The sequence below is a fragment of the Pinus tabuliformis genome, chromosome Q, assembly GCF_031772625.1.
Source record: "Pinus tabuliformis cultivar Carrire ecotype Pingquan chromosome Q, CPIR1, whole genome shotgun sequence".
In the NCBI taxonomy this organism is placed as follows: domain Eukaryota; kingdom Viridiplantae; phylum Streptophyta; class Pinopsida; order Pinales; family Pinaceae; genus Pinus; species Pinus tabuliformis.
The window spans coordinates 618,453,268-618,467,858 of record NC_142296.1 but is presented as its reverse complement, the minus strand read 5'-3'; the positions used below and the strand labels follow the sequence as shown (position 1 = coordinate 618,467,858).

Below are 14,591 nucleotides of genomic sequence, written 5' to 3'. Positions count from 1 at the left end.
CCCAAATAGTGTGGCAATTCAATCCCAGATATCCTTTTCTTTTGAACAAAAGTTAAGTAAATGGTCTATTATTTCCTCCTCCTTGCAGCGAGGAGGACATCAGGAAGGACCACACAAGCCTTTTTTCTTGATTTTGTTCCATGTAAGAAGTTTGTCATGCCCAATTAACCAAAGGAAGAACGAAACCTTTGGCTAGAGCTTGGAATACCATATTCTTTTCCATAAAGGATCAAGATCCAGGTCCGTAGAGGAAGACATAATCGAATAAGATTCTTTGAGAGAGAACATACCTTTCAGAAGATGGCCCCATCGAAGTTTGTTAGGTTCGCCATTGTTTAAAATAGGGCATTGTCATAGGATAAGGACTAGAGGTTCCCAATCCATAGGTGGATCATGGGCTGGCCAGTGTGTTGGGGATTTCCACTCTCTCCACTTCGAAACCTCGTTAGTTTCTTGCCAGAAATCCTTAACCCTCTCAGCTCCTAGATGAGTGGTATATTCGTTGATATCTCAAAAGTACTCTTCCTGGTTTAGCCCAGGGTGTTGCATCCAGGCCACCTCCCAAAATTTGGCTTTGCATCCATTCCAGACTTCCCAGAAACCATGATCCTGTATAATATCCTGGTTCACTTTCACTTGATTCCAAATAGATGAGCCATTGAGTAAGTTGTGATGATCATTCAGAGGATCCTGATAGCCAACTGAGCCATATTTAAATGACCAAAGGATCTTCCATATCTCTTGCCCACCCTACAACTAATGCCACCACACTTTTGCACTAAGAGCATGTGACAAGAGCTATGGGTCTTTTAGCCCAAGGCCTCCATGGATCTTAGGTTTATATAATTTATCGTAGGCCACCAAAGCTCATTTTCGCCTAATTTGAGTCCTTGGCCAAATAAATCTTTGAAATTTGGATGTTATATCTTTATAGATGTTGCAAGGGGCTAGAAGTGTCGAGAGTTGATAAATCAGGATGGCTTGAAGGACTACTTTTAAAAGGACAAGTCGGCCAATAAAATTCAAGACCCTGAAGGTCTAGCTAGAGAGCTTTCAGTCGATACGGGTTAGTAGGTCTTTCCAATAAGTTATTTTTAAGGAATTATATACGAATGATATTCCCAGATAAGAGCTTTGGAGTGAAGAAATTCTAAAGGCAAGGGTCCGGCCAGATGATTTTACACCCTTGGATGGGTATTGAAAAAGAAGATATCATGTTTGTCCCCATTGATAAGTGTACCTAAGGCCTGCTGAAACTCCCTAAAGATAGAACCAAATTTCTTAGCTTCTTTTAAAGTTGGTTTTCCATATAACATATTGTCGTCAACAAAAGCGAATCTTATGCCCTCGAGACAGAGATATTCTGATGCGGCTTTGATGAGACAACTTAGACCCTCTGCTACTATAATAAAGATAAAGGGGGATATTGGATCCCCTTGTCTCAGACCCATGGAACCTTGAAAGGTGCGGGAAAACACACCATTAGCTAGGATATAATAGAAAGGAGTTTCAATAATTGATTTGACCCATCTGATCTAGGAGGGAGAGAAGCAAAAATCATCTAGAATGGACAAGAGATAATTCCAATTCAGGTGATCATAAGCTTTAGAGAGGTCAAGTTTAATGAGCATACCTAGAGATTTGGATGAGGATAAAGAGTGTACTACCTCATGAGCCACAAGGATACCATCCATGATTTGTCGACCCTCCATAAAGCCCGATTGTTCTGGATCAACAATCGCTTTCAGTAAGGGTTTGAGTTGACTGACTAAGATGCCTGAAATAATTTTGTAAATAACATTACACAGGGCAATTCGTCAGAACTCGTTCATGTCCAGCACCGTACATTTCTTCAGGATAAGCGTGAGAAATGTTGCATTCAGGCCCGACCATATTCTTTGGGAGCAGTGGGAGTCCTCAACCAACTCATTGATTTTAGTCCCTAGAAAGTGTTAGCCCGCTTTGAGGAATTCTAAGGTGAATCCATCCAGGCCTGGAGCTTTTTTTGATGGGAGTGTACGAAAGACCTCTTCAACCTTCGCGTAGGAGATCTCCTACATGAGAGCCTCTATTTGATCTCTCGATATTAACCGAGGAATACATTGCCTGATTATGGAGATGGACTCACTTCGATCCTCTCCGGGTTCTGTGAATAGAGTCTGGAAGTGGGCGATCAACTCCTCATAAATCTCCTCAGGCTAAAGAAGTTGCCTGCCTTTCAATCTATTGAGGGAGAAAACCCTATTAAAATGTCTGCGTTATAACATAGTCATGTGAAATAATTTTGTATTTCGCTCACCTTCTTTGAGCCATTGAACTCTTGATTTTTTCCTCCAAAGAATTTCTTCCTGTTTTCTCCATTGCTATAGGTCATTGAGGACGTGACCCTCCTAAGCAATGAGGGTTTTAGTTAAACCTTCTAAATGATCCGTTATTGGATTGACCACATTGCTTCCTCCAACTTCTGCGTTTCATAATGATTGTTACCGAAATCTAATCGATTCCATTCTTTAATCCTTCCTTTTAGTTCCTTCAGCTTCAACTGGAAAGTCTCAATTTTATTGCGCCCCGTCAAACTAGTATCCCTCCACCATTCTTCTAACTTAGCAATGAAGTCTGGTTTTTTGAGCCAGAAAGATTCGAAATGAAAAGGACGGTTCCTCGGTGCCATCCTTAGGTCAATTTCCAAGCAAATGGGCCAGTGGTCTGATCCCATGTAGGGGAGGATTGAAGCTTGAAGAAATAGGTTCTATTGTAGAATGATATTTGAAATAAGGAAACGATCCAGATGTTAGGCGATTTGGTGCTTACCTCCCTGTCAATTATTCCATGTGAAAGAGCCATTAACATAATCAATGTCTTCTACTCCAAAATCTTGAATAGTCTTCTGAAAGGAAAGGGAGATCGAATCCAACCGCTTTACTCCTCCTTTCTTCTCACCCAAATCCTTGATCAATTTGACGTACCTTTCCAGAATCCAGCTGGTTCCTCCCAGAAGCTCCTTCAGCTGCCGTAAACTACTAAGAAAGGTGACCTTTGTCCCTGACAAATTAGAACAGTAAGCCCCTGTTAGCAAAACCTTTTTCAAGGAGCCTATACATTCAAATTGACCTGAAAGAGTATTTGGGTAGGAAATCGAGTTCCCAAAAGAGATAGGTTTGGAGTCCCAAAGGATTCCTAGCCCTCCTGCACTACCCCTTGCATCTAGTGCCATACACTCGGCTGTAAGGCAACTTCTACTTGTGATTTCACTGAGTTTTTCTTGCGTTACCTTAGTTTCCTGCAAGACTAAGATGCCTGGTTTTTCCTGTTGAATTAGTTCCTTTAAGTACCTTAACATACCCTTTGATTTGAGGCCTCTTATGTTCCATGAGGCTACCTTCATTAAGGAGGGGTGGTTTGAGAGTGCTGGTAGTATTCCGTAAGGACATTAGCTTGTCCTGAGTTAACTAGGATCGACCCTACTTCTTGGATCACTTCACTGGTGGGTTTTCTACCTTGCTTCCTAGATCCCTAGCTGGATTCAAATCGTCTTGTGGGTGTTTCCTCTTCTCGTATAACCAAAACCATTTGGGGAGGGGATTCCGTAGAGGCTTGACGTTGTTTGCAATCTTTATAGATCTGATGGAATTGATCTAAGTGGTCTTGAGGGATTTTTGTCGATCCATCTTTCGCCCAGTTTCGCAGGAAGGCCACTATAACCCTTTCATTGGAGTTAAGTTGATCTAGTTTGACTTCATGCTCAAGGGCTTGCCAGAATTGCGCAAGAGCTTGATGGATTTCCTTGCCTATGGATATCTCTTCTGGTGATTTGTGTTTGCTTGGCTATTTATTTTTAGGATTTTCAAGACCCGCCTCCACCTCCACTACTACTTGAGATGGAGACACAACTGCAAGTGCTTTTGGTTGATCCTTTTCTCCCAGATCCGCCAGGAGAGAAAAGCAATTCTGAGAAGGATGACTAGAGGGCTGCTAAAGTAGGGGGCAGTGGAGCTTGAGTAGGGGGCCTTTGTTGGTTGGAGGGTGTTACCAAGGAAATTCCTGGAAGCCATATGAGGAGGGATTAACCAAAGGAGTAGTTGTCTCGTGTGGCCGCTAAGGGAAGTCGCGAAACAAGTGTCCATATTCGTGACAAATTCTGTATTTCAAGAAAACATGCTCGTAGTCCAACGGCTGAGACCAAACTTCATCTTGATACTCAATTTCCATTGACTTCAGGAGGGGTTGTGAGATGTTCATGTAAACAGAGATTCTGGCATAGGAAGAGAACCGTCAACGTCTAGTGATCTCTGAGACTTGTACAAATTTGCCTATGGAATTGCCAATCAATTCCAGGATGCCCATTTCCTAGAAATCCTTTGGCAGAGAGTAAAGTCGGACCCAAATGGGTGCAGCTAAGAATTGTTCCTTCTCCAGGTTGTAACAGGGTTCCCATTGCCTCATGAATAACCCTGTAATGTTCATGAAATATGGCCCATTGTCCAAAATCTGCTTGGAGTCTTCCAACCCTTAAAGATCACTGTGAAGAAGCCCTTTGCTTAGAGGCAGAGGTCAAATGGAGCTTTTAGGTGCCATTTGAGTTGGATCTAGCAGAGAATGTTTGATTGTAGGCAGTGATTAGAGATCACAACTTGTGGGTTTTTTGTTGTGTTTGGGAGGCATCAACCTTGTATTCTGGACTGCCATTGAGCTCCCAGAGCTGGCGAATAAGCTTGCTTTCCCTTATGCTTCCATGTGCTAGAAGACGAATCATTAGAAGGATGATGCGCATTGATTACTATAGATTTGAAGGAGGGGGCCGATCACAGGGGCTTTATTCAATGAACCTTTAATATATCACGTGCGTTCGTGGCATATTAAACAATACCCTTAATTTGACTAAATATTGGAAAATATCTCTAAAAATCACATTATTTAACCCCCTACCAATATAAACCCAATACACCTTCCCAATTTAAAAAACCCCTAATTTCACTAGATACTGTAGGTATCCATTTTTTCATTAACATTTTTTGTACCCTTTTATATTTTTTCATTAACTTTGAGCTCCATTTTTTATACCCGCCAATATAAAAACCCTTCACCCCCTATCTATCCCCTAATATATTATGTCATTTTTTCCTCAATATATATCCCCCAATATGAACCCACATGGTATGGTATTTCTCCCCTAGTAAAGCCCCCATGGGACTGATCCCCCTCCCCAGGAGGGCCCGGACATATGCCTACTCAGTCGCAGGATGACATCAATTACGTGAGTGAGAAGAATAAGATGGTAACATGAATTTAGGTGGCTAGAAACCCTAACACATCCAAAACCCTAACAAAACTTAACACCATATCTAAGTTTTCATTAATCATTTTTTCAAATTTTTATTCAATATTTTAATATAATTAAATATAACCATTAATAAAATTATTTACATAATTAAAATATATGAAAAATAATTTATTTAAAAAAAATTATGTATTATTATAATTAAATGTAAAAATATTATTCCATTTAACTCTTTATCAAATTATATAACACTATTAATTTGTATTTTGAAATGGTCAAATCCCACATTCCTTATACTTCACTAAAACCAAATTATCATTCTTTCATTTTGAAAAACCAATATAATTTATACTTTGTGATTGACATATGAAACCCTATATTATGTATTTACTCAAAACCAAATTACGGCCCCTCAATTGAAAGAGACACATGCAAATCACCTGCCATGGGAAAGCAATGCCTATGATCATTAGCCATGTAGCACAAGGTCTCAAACACCCCACGAGAGATGGAATTGGCATCTATATTCATCTTTACTATGCTATTATGTCTACATAAATATTTTTTTAATATGAAAATTATTCTTCTTAATATATTATCATGTTTACATAAATATTTTTTAATATGAAAATTATTCTTCTTAATATATTATCATGTTTACATAAATAATTCACAATATAAAAATATTTCATATAGATATTTATAAATAAAAGTTTATATATGAGCCAAAAAAAAAAAAAAACTACGGTGTATAACAATCTAATTCCTCATTCTTCATACACACTTTTTACTGAGCACAGGGACATAGATAGATCATTTAAAGTGTATAGAGTAGTTGAACAATGTTACATTTAATATATAATGTTATTTTGTATATTAAAGTTTAGATTTAATATATAATGTTATTTTTCAAATTATTTATATTTATTGTATATAGTAATTAATAATAAAGTACACAAAAGTCAATTCTTGCCATCATTACACAATAAGAGAGGAGACATTTCAACCAATCATATTTGATATCAATAAAAACAAAATTTATTTAAAAATAATAAATTTAATTTCATAATGTTAAACTTGGGATAGATTTTAAATTTTTATAATCAACCAAGTCAATGAAAAACTAAATATCTAGCTGCAGGTATAATAATATTTAAATTAGACTTTTGTTTCATAGGTGAGAAAACATATTATAACTTAGTTGTTAAACTAGTAGTGATGACAATTATTTCTTATTGCTAACCGCGAATACACAAGGTGACTCATGAAAACCACGCCACTTGGAATAACCAGCGGGTGATCTCTAATGGGGCAAGCTTTCACTCCTGCCTGCCACAGTTAACCTGTTTCCTTACATTCGAGAAAGACAAACTCTTAACCAAACAAAAACAGTTTTGGAGTATACTCCATAAATTTTTAATTGAATCCATATATACAATCAAAAAACGAGTTTCGAGTATACTCCATAAATTTTTAATTGAATCCATATATACAATAAAAAACGAATTTAAATAACGTAAATCAAAATTTCACCTTAATTTTTTCCACCAATTCAAACACAAAGTCCAAAAATTCATACTAAAAACAATTCCTATTTTTTAAAAATAACGAAAAGAATTGAAATGAGAATTAACAAAATCTATAAGTTTCGAATATCATAATAATTAATTCCTAAACAAACCATAATTTAAACGTCGATGACACTGAACCCTCATAATCCCAGTAATGCACACGTTAGGGTTAAGAAACTTCACGTACTATATACAGTGGGACGGGCTGGGCCTTTGTTCAACTTATTGGTCCAAGGTATTCTACAACCTATTGTTCCAAGAGATTCTACAATGGCCGCACCTGCCCCTCATCTCATCCTCCTTCCCTCCCTGGGAATCGGTCACCTCATTCCCTTCACAGAGCTCGCCAAGAAGCTGGCTGCCCGAGGATTTCTCATCTCCTTTGTCGTAACGCCTCATGGCCTCTCCATTGCAAGAAACAAGATCGCAGATGCAGCGAATATACATATTGTAGAGCTCCATATTTCCGAGGAGATAAAGCCGGAAGCCATTAATCACGGAAGTGATGCTTCACACCAGCTTATACCCGTGTTTGTTTTGAATGACACATTGCTTCGAGATGCATTCAACAATCTGCTATTCTCTGATCTCTATCCTCCTCCCCTATGCATCGTTACAGACGTTTTGTTGAGCTGGACAGTAACTATGGCGGCCAAGCTGGGAATCCCGAGGGTGAATGTTGAGTGCTCGCCTGCCTATACCCGAAATCTCGGCGAAGACCTGTGGAGCAGATTGCCCCGCGACCTGGAACGAACCTCTTCTGGCAGGTATATTGTTCCTCGTCAGACCAACGTCACTATCCTCTCGCGCTCTCAGATGCCCTCTGCCGTCCGCGATTGGGATGAAACCCATGCGATGCACAAGTATTGGGGAGAATTTCTTAGTTTGACGAAGCAGAGCTGGATGAACATCGGCAACACCTTCTATGAGTTGGAAGGAGATGCTGTGGAAGAATTTCAGAAACGCTATGCAGGCCCCTTCCGACCCATCGGGCCTCTGCTGCCGGACTCTTTTCTAAGCGGCCAATATCTCACCACCCCAACGGCTCGACAGGCCGCGGCGGAGCTGGAGTGGTTGGACCATCGAACCCCGGGATCCGTCGTTTACGTCTCTTTTGGCAGCCAAAGTTTGATCTCTTCTACTCAGATCATTGAATTGGCGTTGGGTTTAGAGGCGAGCGGGAAGCCGTTTCTTTGGGTTCTGAAACTCCCAGATTCTGGTGAGAAGAATCCCACCCTGGATGGCTTTTACAGGCGTACAGAGCATCGTGGCCGCATAGTAAGTGGATGGACAGATCAGCTAGCCATCCTTTCTCACCGTTCCGTGGGGGCTTTTGTTACCCATTGTGGTTGGAACTCTGCGCTTGAAGGCATCTCCATGGGTGTTCCCCTCATCTGTTGGCCATTGTTCGCAGATCAGCACTTCAACTCGAGGCTTATCGTGGAGGAAGTGAAGGTTGGAATAGAGGTTGTGAAGCGTGAGGAGGATGAAATGGTTACAAGGGACGAAATAGAAAAGTGTGTGAGTACTCTAATGGGCGATGATCACAGTGGGGATGACCAAGTCAAATCGTTGAAGGAAAACTGTAAAAAGCTGAAGGAATTGGCCAAGAAAACCGTAAGGGAAGATGGATCTTCATATAAGAATTTCGACATGTTCGTAGAAGACATTCTGTCACTTCAGAATAAGAAGAAAAATCCAGTTTCAAATTCCCTGTAACTGCACTTGTGACAGCAGATCGGAATGGCAAGGCCGCGTTGACTGGTTGTTCGGTAGTTTTATGGGTTGCCAATAAACCATTCCTCCTCTGGAAGATGTTCACTCTAGTATATTGTACGGTATAAGCTGCCTAGAAATTGTTAGGTCATTAAGTTTATATTTTATGGAGACAGGTTGAGGGTATGTGCAACCTGCATAAATATATAGCAGAAATTGTTATTTCGTTAAGTTTATATTTTATGGAGACGGGTTGAGGGTGTGTTTAACATCAATAAACATATAGATTTTTAATTAGCACACATTTATGTATTCTTTTTATCGTTTGATATGTTTGTTTTTTTATGGGTTGATTTTTGTAATCAGTGTATTGTATATGCACTGTTTTTTTATGGGTTGATTTTTGTAATCAGTGTATTGTATATGCACTACTCTACCAATGATATTTTTAAGACAATAAATATTTATGTATTTTACTTATTGTTTGATATGTTTGGATTTTAAGTGTTAATTTTTGTAATCATGGTATTGTATATACATTACTATGCTAATCACACTTTTAACACGAAATAAATTTTTTGTTATAAAAAAATCACTTTTTATTTTAGTTATTTTACATTAAAAATTAATGTTAATTAAAGTGTTTTAAATATAAATTTTAAGACAAAAACAATTTGAGACAAATATTTTAAGGCAAAATTTTATATTTAAAACAAAAATAGTTTAAAACAAAATTATTTTAAGACAAAACTTTATATTTAAGACAAAAATAGTTTGAGACAAAACTTTATATTTATGACCAAAATAGTTTGAGACAAAAATATTTTAAGACAAAACTTTATATTTAAGACAAAGACTACTTGAGACAAAAGTTTATATTTAAGACAAAAATAGTTTTAGACAAAATTATTTTAACACAACATTATATTTAAGACAAAAATAGTTTGAGAAAAAAATATTTTAAGACAAAACTTTATATTCAAGACAACAACGACCACTTATGACAAAAGTTTATATTTAAGACAAAAATAGTTTGACACAAAAATATTTTAAGACAAAATTTTATATTTATATTTAAGACAAAAATAGTTTAAGGCAAAACTTTAATTTAAAATTTTGTGTATTTTAATTTTGATTTAAGTTATTTTTAGCTATAGATAATAATTTAAAGTAAATTATTATTGTTTTGTATATTTTTCTAAATGAATGTGATTTTTAAAATTTATTAAATATATAAGAAAATGATATTTAAAAAAATTGTCATTTTATTTCTTTATTTTCTCTTGAAAAATTGTATACTTGTATTTCATTAAAAACAAGTATACAAAAACTTTATTCTTTCATTGAAAACAAGTATACAAAAATTGTTCAATTGTAAACAAGTTTGTTGACAACTATGGCATTTTAACAATCTAGAACCTAAAACAAACAAGCATAAAAATAGACAAGTACCAACTATTTCAACAAATTCAGTTTCATAAAATATTATTGGTGTTCATCCTAAAGACATTAGCAACTTTTTCTGTAAGTGAGATGCATCTTAATTCCAGATCTAACAAGCACCGAGAGGTATCAAATCTCTTGAGGTGCAAAGTATGGCTGAAAACCTGAAAACATGAGGAAAGATTTGCACATCAAGAGACATGATCCCTCTCCGCTCTTGATAGACCCCAAATTAATATAGATCTAGGCTAGTACAAAATATGCATTGATTATCCTAAGGAAAGTAGTCACTAAATATATTGATTGATAATTTTTTTTTTTTCTTTATGGAATGAATCAAAGGAAATTTAAAGAAGGAAAAATATATTTCAATAATCCTTATTTCCATGACCTTTTCCACATTAGATAGGAAGATGTTCAAAATTTTATGGAATGAATGAACTTTAGACAAGGAATCTTAAATTTTAATAATCTTTTATGACTTTTTTTACTTGCGGGAGTATATTGTAATGAGTTTGGGTCAAAATGTTTTGGATTTAATTAATTTGAAATTTTATAGAAGCTTTTCCCAAAGTTTATTAAAATTTTGGTAAAATTAAATATTAAATTTATTTTTTAGAAATTGAAAATTATTTTTTAAATATCTAAAATTTGAATTTCTAATTTTTTATTGGTGGATGACTAATTTTATGTGGTTTAAAATCAATTTTTGAGAATTAAAAATTGTTTAAAAAAAATCTCCAATCACCAAGTGTCTTCATCAATTAATTATCATTTTATTTTTTTCCAAATTTATGAATTTTTCCATAATTAATATTTTCTTTTCCAAAAAAAAGACATTACATTAAAGAGTTTAACTAACCAAGGAAACTTGCCTGTTTAAAAGACAAAAGAAACGACATATTACACTGATTTTTCCCTTGCTGATTTTCTTCATATTTTCCCTTATTGATTTTTATTATTGAATGAAATTGATTCAATCATTTTCTTCAATAAACTTTATTATATATTTCCACAATTCAATTTTAAATCATGATGCTATATAAAAAATACAAGTGCTATGTAGTAGCTAGTACTTGTCGTTTAATTTAAATATAGTTGAATTGGAGTTTGGATTGCTAATAGACTACGAGCTGATCAATTAAAGCCTTGATAAAAAAAATAGATATGAAAGTGAAAATGTTGTGGTCTTTTTTTATGAACATCCCACTCCATTGGCTGTAATGAAGCTCTATAACTTTATTTCCTTGGCATGTTTTATTCAAATTGATATGGATAAACTTAGTTTCAATTGAAAGAGATGTGAATTTCAAAAAACTTGTTTTGCACGAACATTTGTCTCCTACAATGTTCACGGGCATTATACATGATTGATATAGAGATGAATGTAGTTGTGTCTGTGGCAGTGAAGACCAACAAAAGTTTGATTGTGATCGCTAAAATTATCATTTTCAATATTCTATTCTTATATACTAACTTCAACTATAAAGAAAATCATAATTTTTACAACACATACTTATCCTATACTAAAATATTAAATGATAAACAATGTATACAACAAATAAATTTAATGGGTGAGATGCAATAGAAAATCATCAAGTGCGAACAACTTTTATTAAGTGAAATGGATTAGAAATAAAATACCAATTTGATCAGCTAGCTATGTAAATAGATAATAATATTTAAAAAGAAACCTAGACATTAATATAAACAAAAGCGTATACTCGTTCAACAATAGTGAAAATTGAGAATTGAAAAAATATAAATGAAACAGAGTATTTATACTTACAAAATGAGCACAACTCAAAATAAACCATAGGATTACTTCGCAAGTTCAACTTTGATCGCAATCTTGCAAATTTCGAAGAAAAAAAATGAAACATATATTTATACTTTTGAAACAAACAAAAGTGAAAAAAAACACTTATCCTAAAGTTGTGCATATGGTATTGTCATGTTATTTAGACCAGGAACGTAAAATCGCCAATAAAATCATCAAAAATTCCATAGATGATTGCATAGATATCATTGAGGTAGTTTCTTTCAAAGAAAAAAATTGTTGACTCAATGAATCCTACTCCGTGTAATGATATAAAACTAGTCTACATATTCTGTGGAGAAATTGTTTTACAATAAATGGAGTAAAAAATTCCCAACCAAAATCTAGTATCTAAATTGGAAGAAAGTTAATCAAATTGCTATGTTGTGATTATTTGATAGGGTTTTATGTCATGGTCTGTCCTTTGATCATTAAAAGATAGAAGTAAACAAATTTAGTCTCATTTTATAACGGCCAAGCGTTGGGGATTTCAAGAAATCGGGAAACAAAACCAAAGCATGGGAGGAAATAGAAACTGAATGGAAAAGGGAAACTGAAATAGTAGGGAACATTACCACAAACAAGGGGAAGATGCATGGTGTAGCTCCCAATGGAATCAAAAATAGGAAAGAGAAATAGTCATTGCAAATGAGAAAGTATTAAAACAAAATAAAATATATTGGAAAAAGTTTTTTTAATTGTTTTTTTTCTTTTTAAAATTTGTATCTTAAATTGAAAATATGGAGAAATAACCTATAATTCATGAAAATGGGTATAATGGAAAAAGGTAAAAAAGATCAAAATGAAAAAGTTAAATAAAAAAGATAAATAAAAATAAAAATTAGTAACTAATCTAAAAATAGAAGTTAGTAAACAACACCTATAATAAAACCTCAACCAATCACTTTACAAATATATAAATTTAAATAATAATAAGAATAACATAAATTGAATTCCCAATGTTAAACTTTGGATAAATAACAAATTTTTTTGGTCAAAGACAAATTAATAGACAATCACCTATAATAAGATTTTCTCATTTGTCTTCACAATTTTAATCATAATTTAAAAATATAAAATATAAAATATTTTTTAGGAATCTTTTGCATGGGATACTTCATATTAATTTGATTTTTTTGACATAATTTTCTTACTATATATTATTTATTTGTCGTTGAATTAAGATGAGTATAAATTTAAAGTTAAGTAAACAGCTTGTTACAATAATTAGCTTTAAAAAACTTATTTTTTTTATTATTGTCATATATATACATTATTTAATATATAGATACTAGACATTGTAATTTCCTCTCCTTATTTGTGTGACATCTTCTGGTAATTTGTAAATATTAATTACCACAGTAAAAGACATGATATTATTGCATAGGTTTAGGGAAGGTCAAATGACAAACTGGAACCTTTAAACTTTTGTTTGATTAATAAATTATGTCATTAAGTTGTGCAAAAGTCATGACATCTTGGAAAGAATGCCAATTCTGTATCACATGTCAGTTGGGTAGACAATTATGATCAGGCAGTAACCTGCCCATATATTCTCCTTGAGAATTATTTCTCAAAAGATGGAACCCAAAAGGGTAATAGGTACCTGAGGTAACCAAAAAAAGGAGAAAAAAGATGAAGCTGTAACAAAGACTTTGTTTTCAATCCGTGCTGAAGAGTTAGACATATTTATGCAAGCTAGTTGGACTAAGTCTAGTTAGAACCAGATAGTCAAAAAAGAATTGGCTGTATGTTGTTACAGACTACCCTGCTTATGAGAATAGCACGGGGGGAGTGTTATACAGTAATTTGTCACTCTCCTGTCACTCCTTGTTTATGATCCCGAAGAACCCTAGTAGTGACTAGTATGTTATACTTTCACTGTGAAACCTATGCTCTTGCATCCCTTGAAGTTTGAAGAAAGCAGTCCACACTCCCTTCAGAAAATTTCTAGAGAATCCTTCTTAAAACCAATTTTTTAAGAACAACGCTCTTTCCCAGTGTCTCACCCACGCCAATGGCAAAGTTTTACACTGTGACCTGTGCCGATCGATGCTACTATTAGCCCAATACCCACACCGTTCTACCTCTAGACTATTTTTATAAAAGGAAACGAAGTTTCACGTCTAGAAACTTCTAGTGGCGATGTGCTGGATGTTCGTTTGGTTGGATAAGGGTTGAGAAATCCATATAAGGTTCTTTCCCCCTTAAAAGTGGAACTTCCCAAGGAGATAAGACCTTCTTCCCCCTTGAGTGGATCTCATTTCTTATCCTCCTCTCCCTATATAAACCACTTCCTCTTACCCTTTTTGGTTACAATACAACACATAGTGAAAGTGGTGGGGAAATAGAACCAACTGCAAACTTTTGAAATCTTTAGCTTTTGATAGAAGAAGATTAGTCTTAGATTAAAAGAGATTAGTCTTTGGTAGCTAAAGCATGAGGAGAGAGAGTTAGAGCTTGGAAGCCATTAATGTCAAGCTAGAGGAGTAAACAAGTGCTGAAAAGGCGTGTAGCAGGACTTGGATACCACAAATGAGATATCCAACGTCAAGGCTTCGGTTGTATTTCTCTTTGAAGCTTATTTTAATACAACTAATGGTTTATTTCCTATATCAGGTGTAATATTACATTTGATAGCTTAGAACTCCTTGACCTTTTAAGTAGATTGGATTTGATTTTATGCTATCACGTTTGCTTTTGTTTCTTGCATGTTTGTTTCAGGTACTTGAACGAAAGGAATGAAAGGAAGTTGGAGCAAGGA

General features: G+C 34.8%; 1 protein-coding gene across 1 annotated transcript; it reads left to right on the top strand.

Annotated features, from left to right (window-relative positions):
- The first annotated feature begins 6,975 nt into the window (after positions 1 to 6,975).
- Positions 6,976 to 8,568, top strand: LOC149220956 (scopoletin glucosyltransferase-like). The gene has a single exon (XM_089387262.1). It carries the CDS (start codon positions 6,976 to 6,978, stop codon positions 8,566 to 8,568), a length of 1,593 nt encoding a protein of 530 aa, XP_089243388.1.
- The last annotated feature ends 6,023 nt before the right edge of the window (positions 8,569 to 14,591 follow it).

Excerpts from the sequence above, each read along its gene's own strand:
- LOC149220956 (XM_089387262.1), top strand. The coding sequence starts at position 6,976 with ATGACACTGAACCCTCATAATCCCAGTAATGCACACGTTAGGGTTAAG.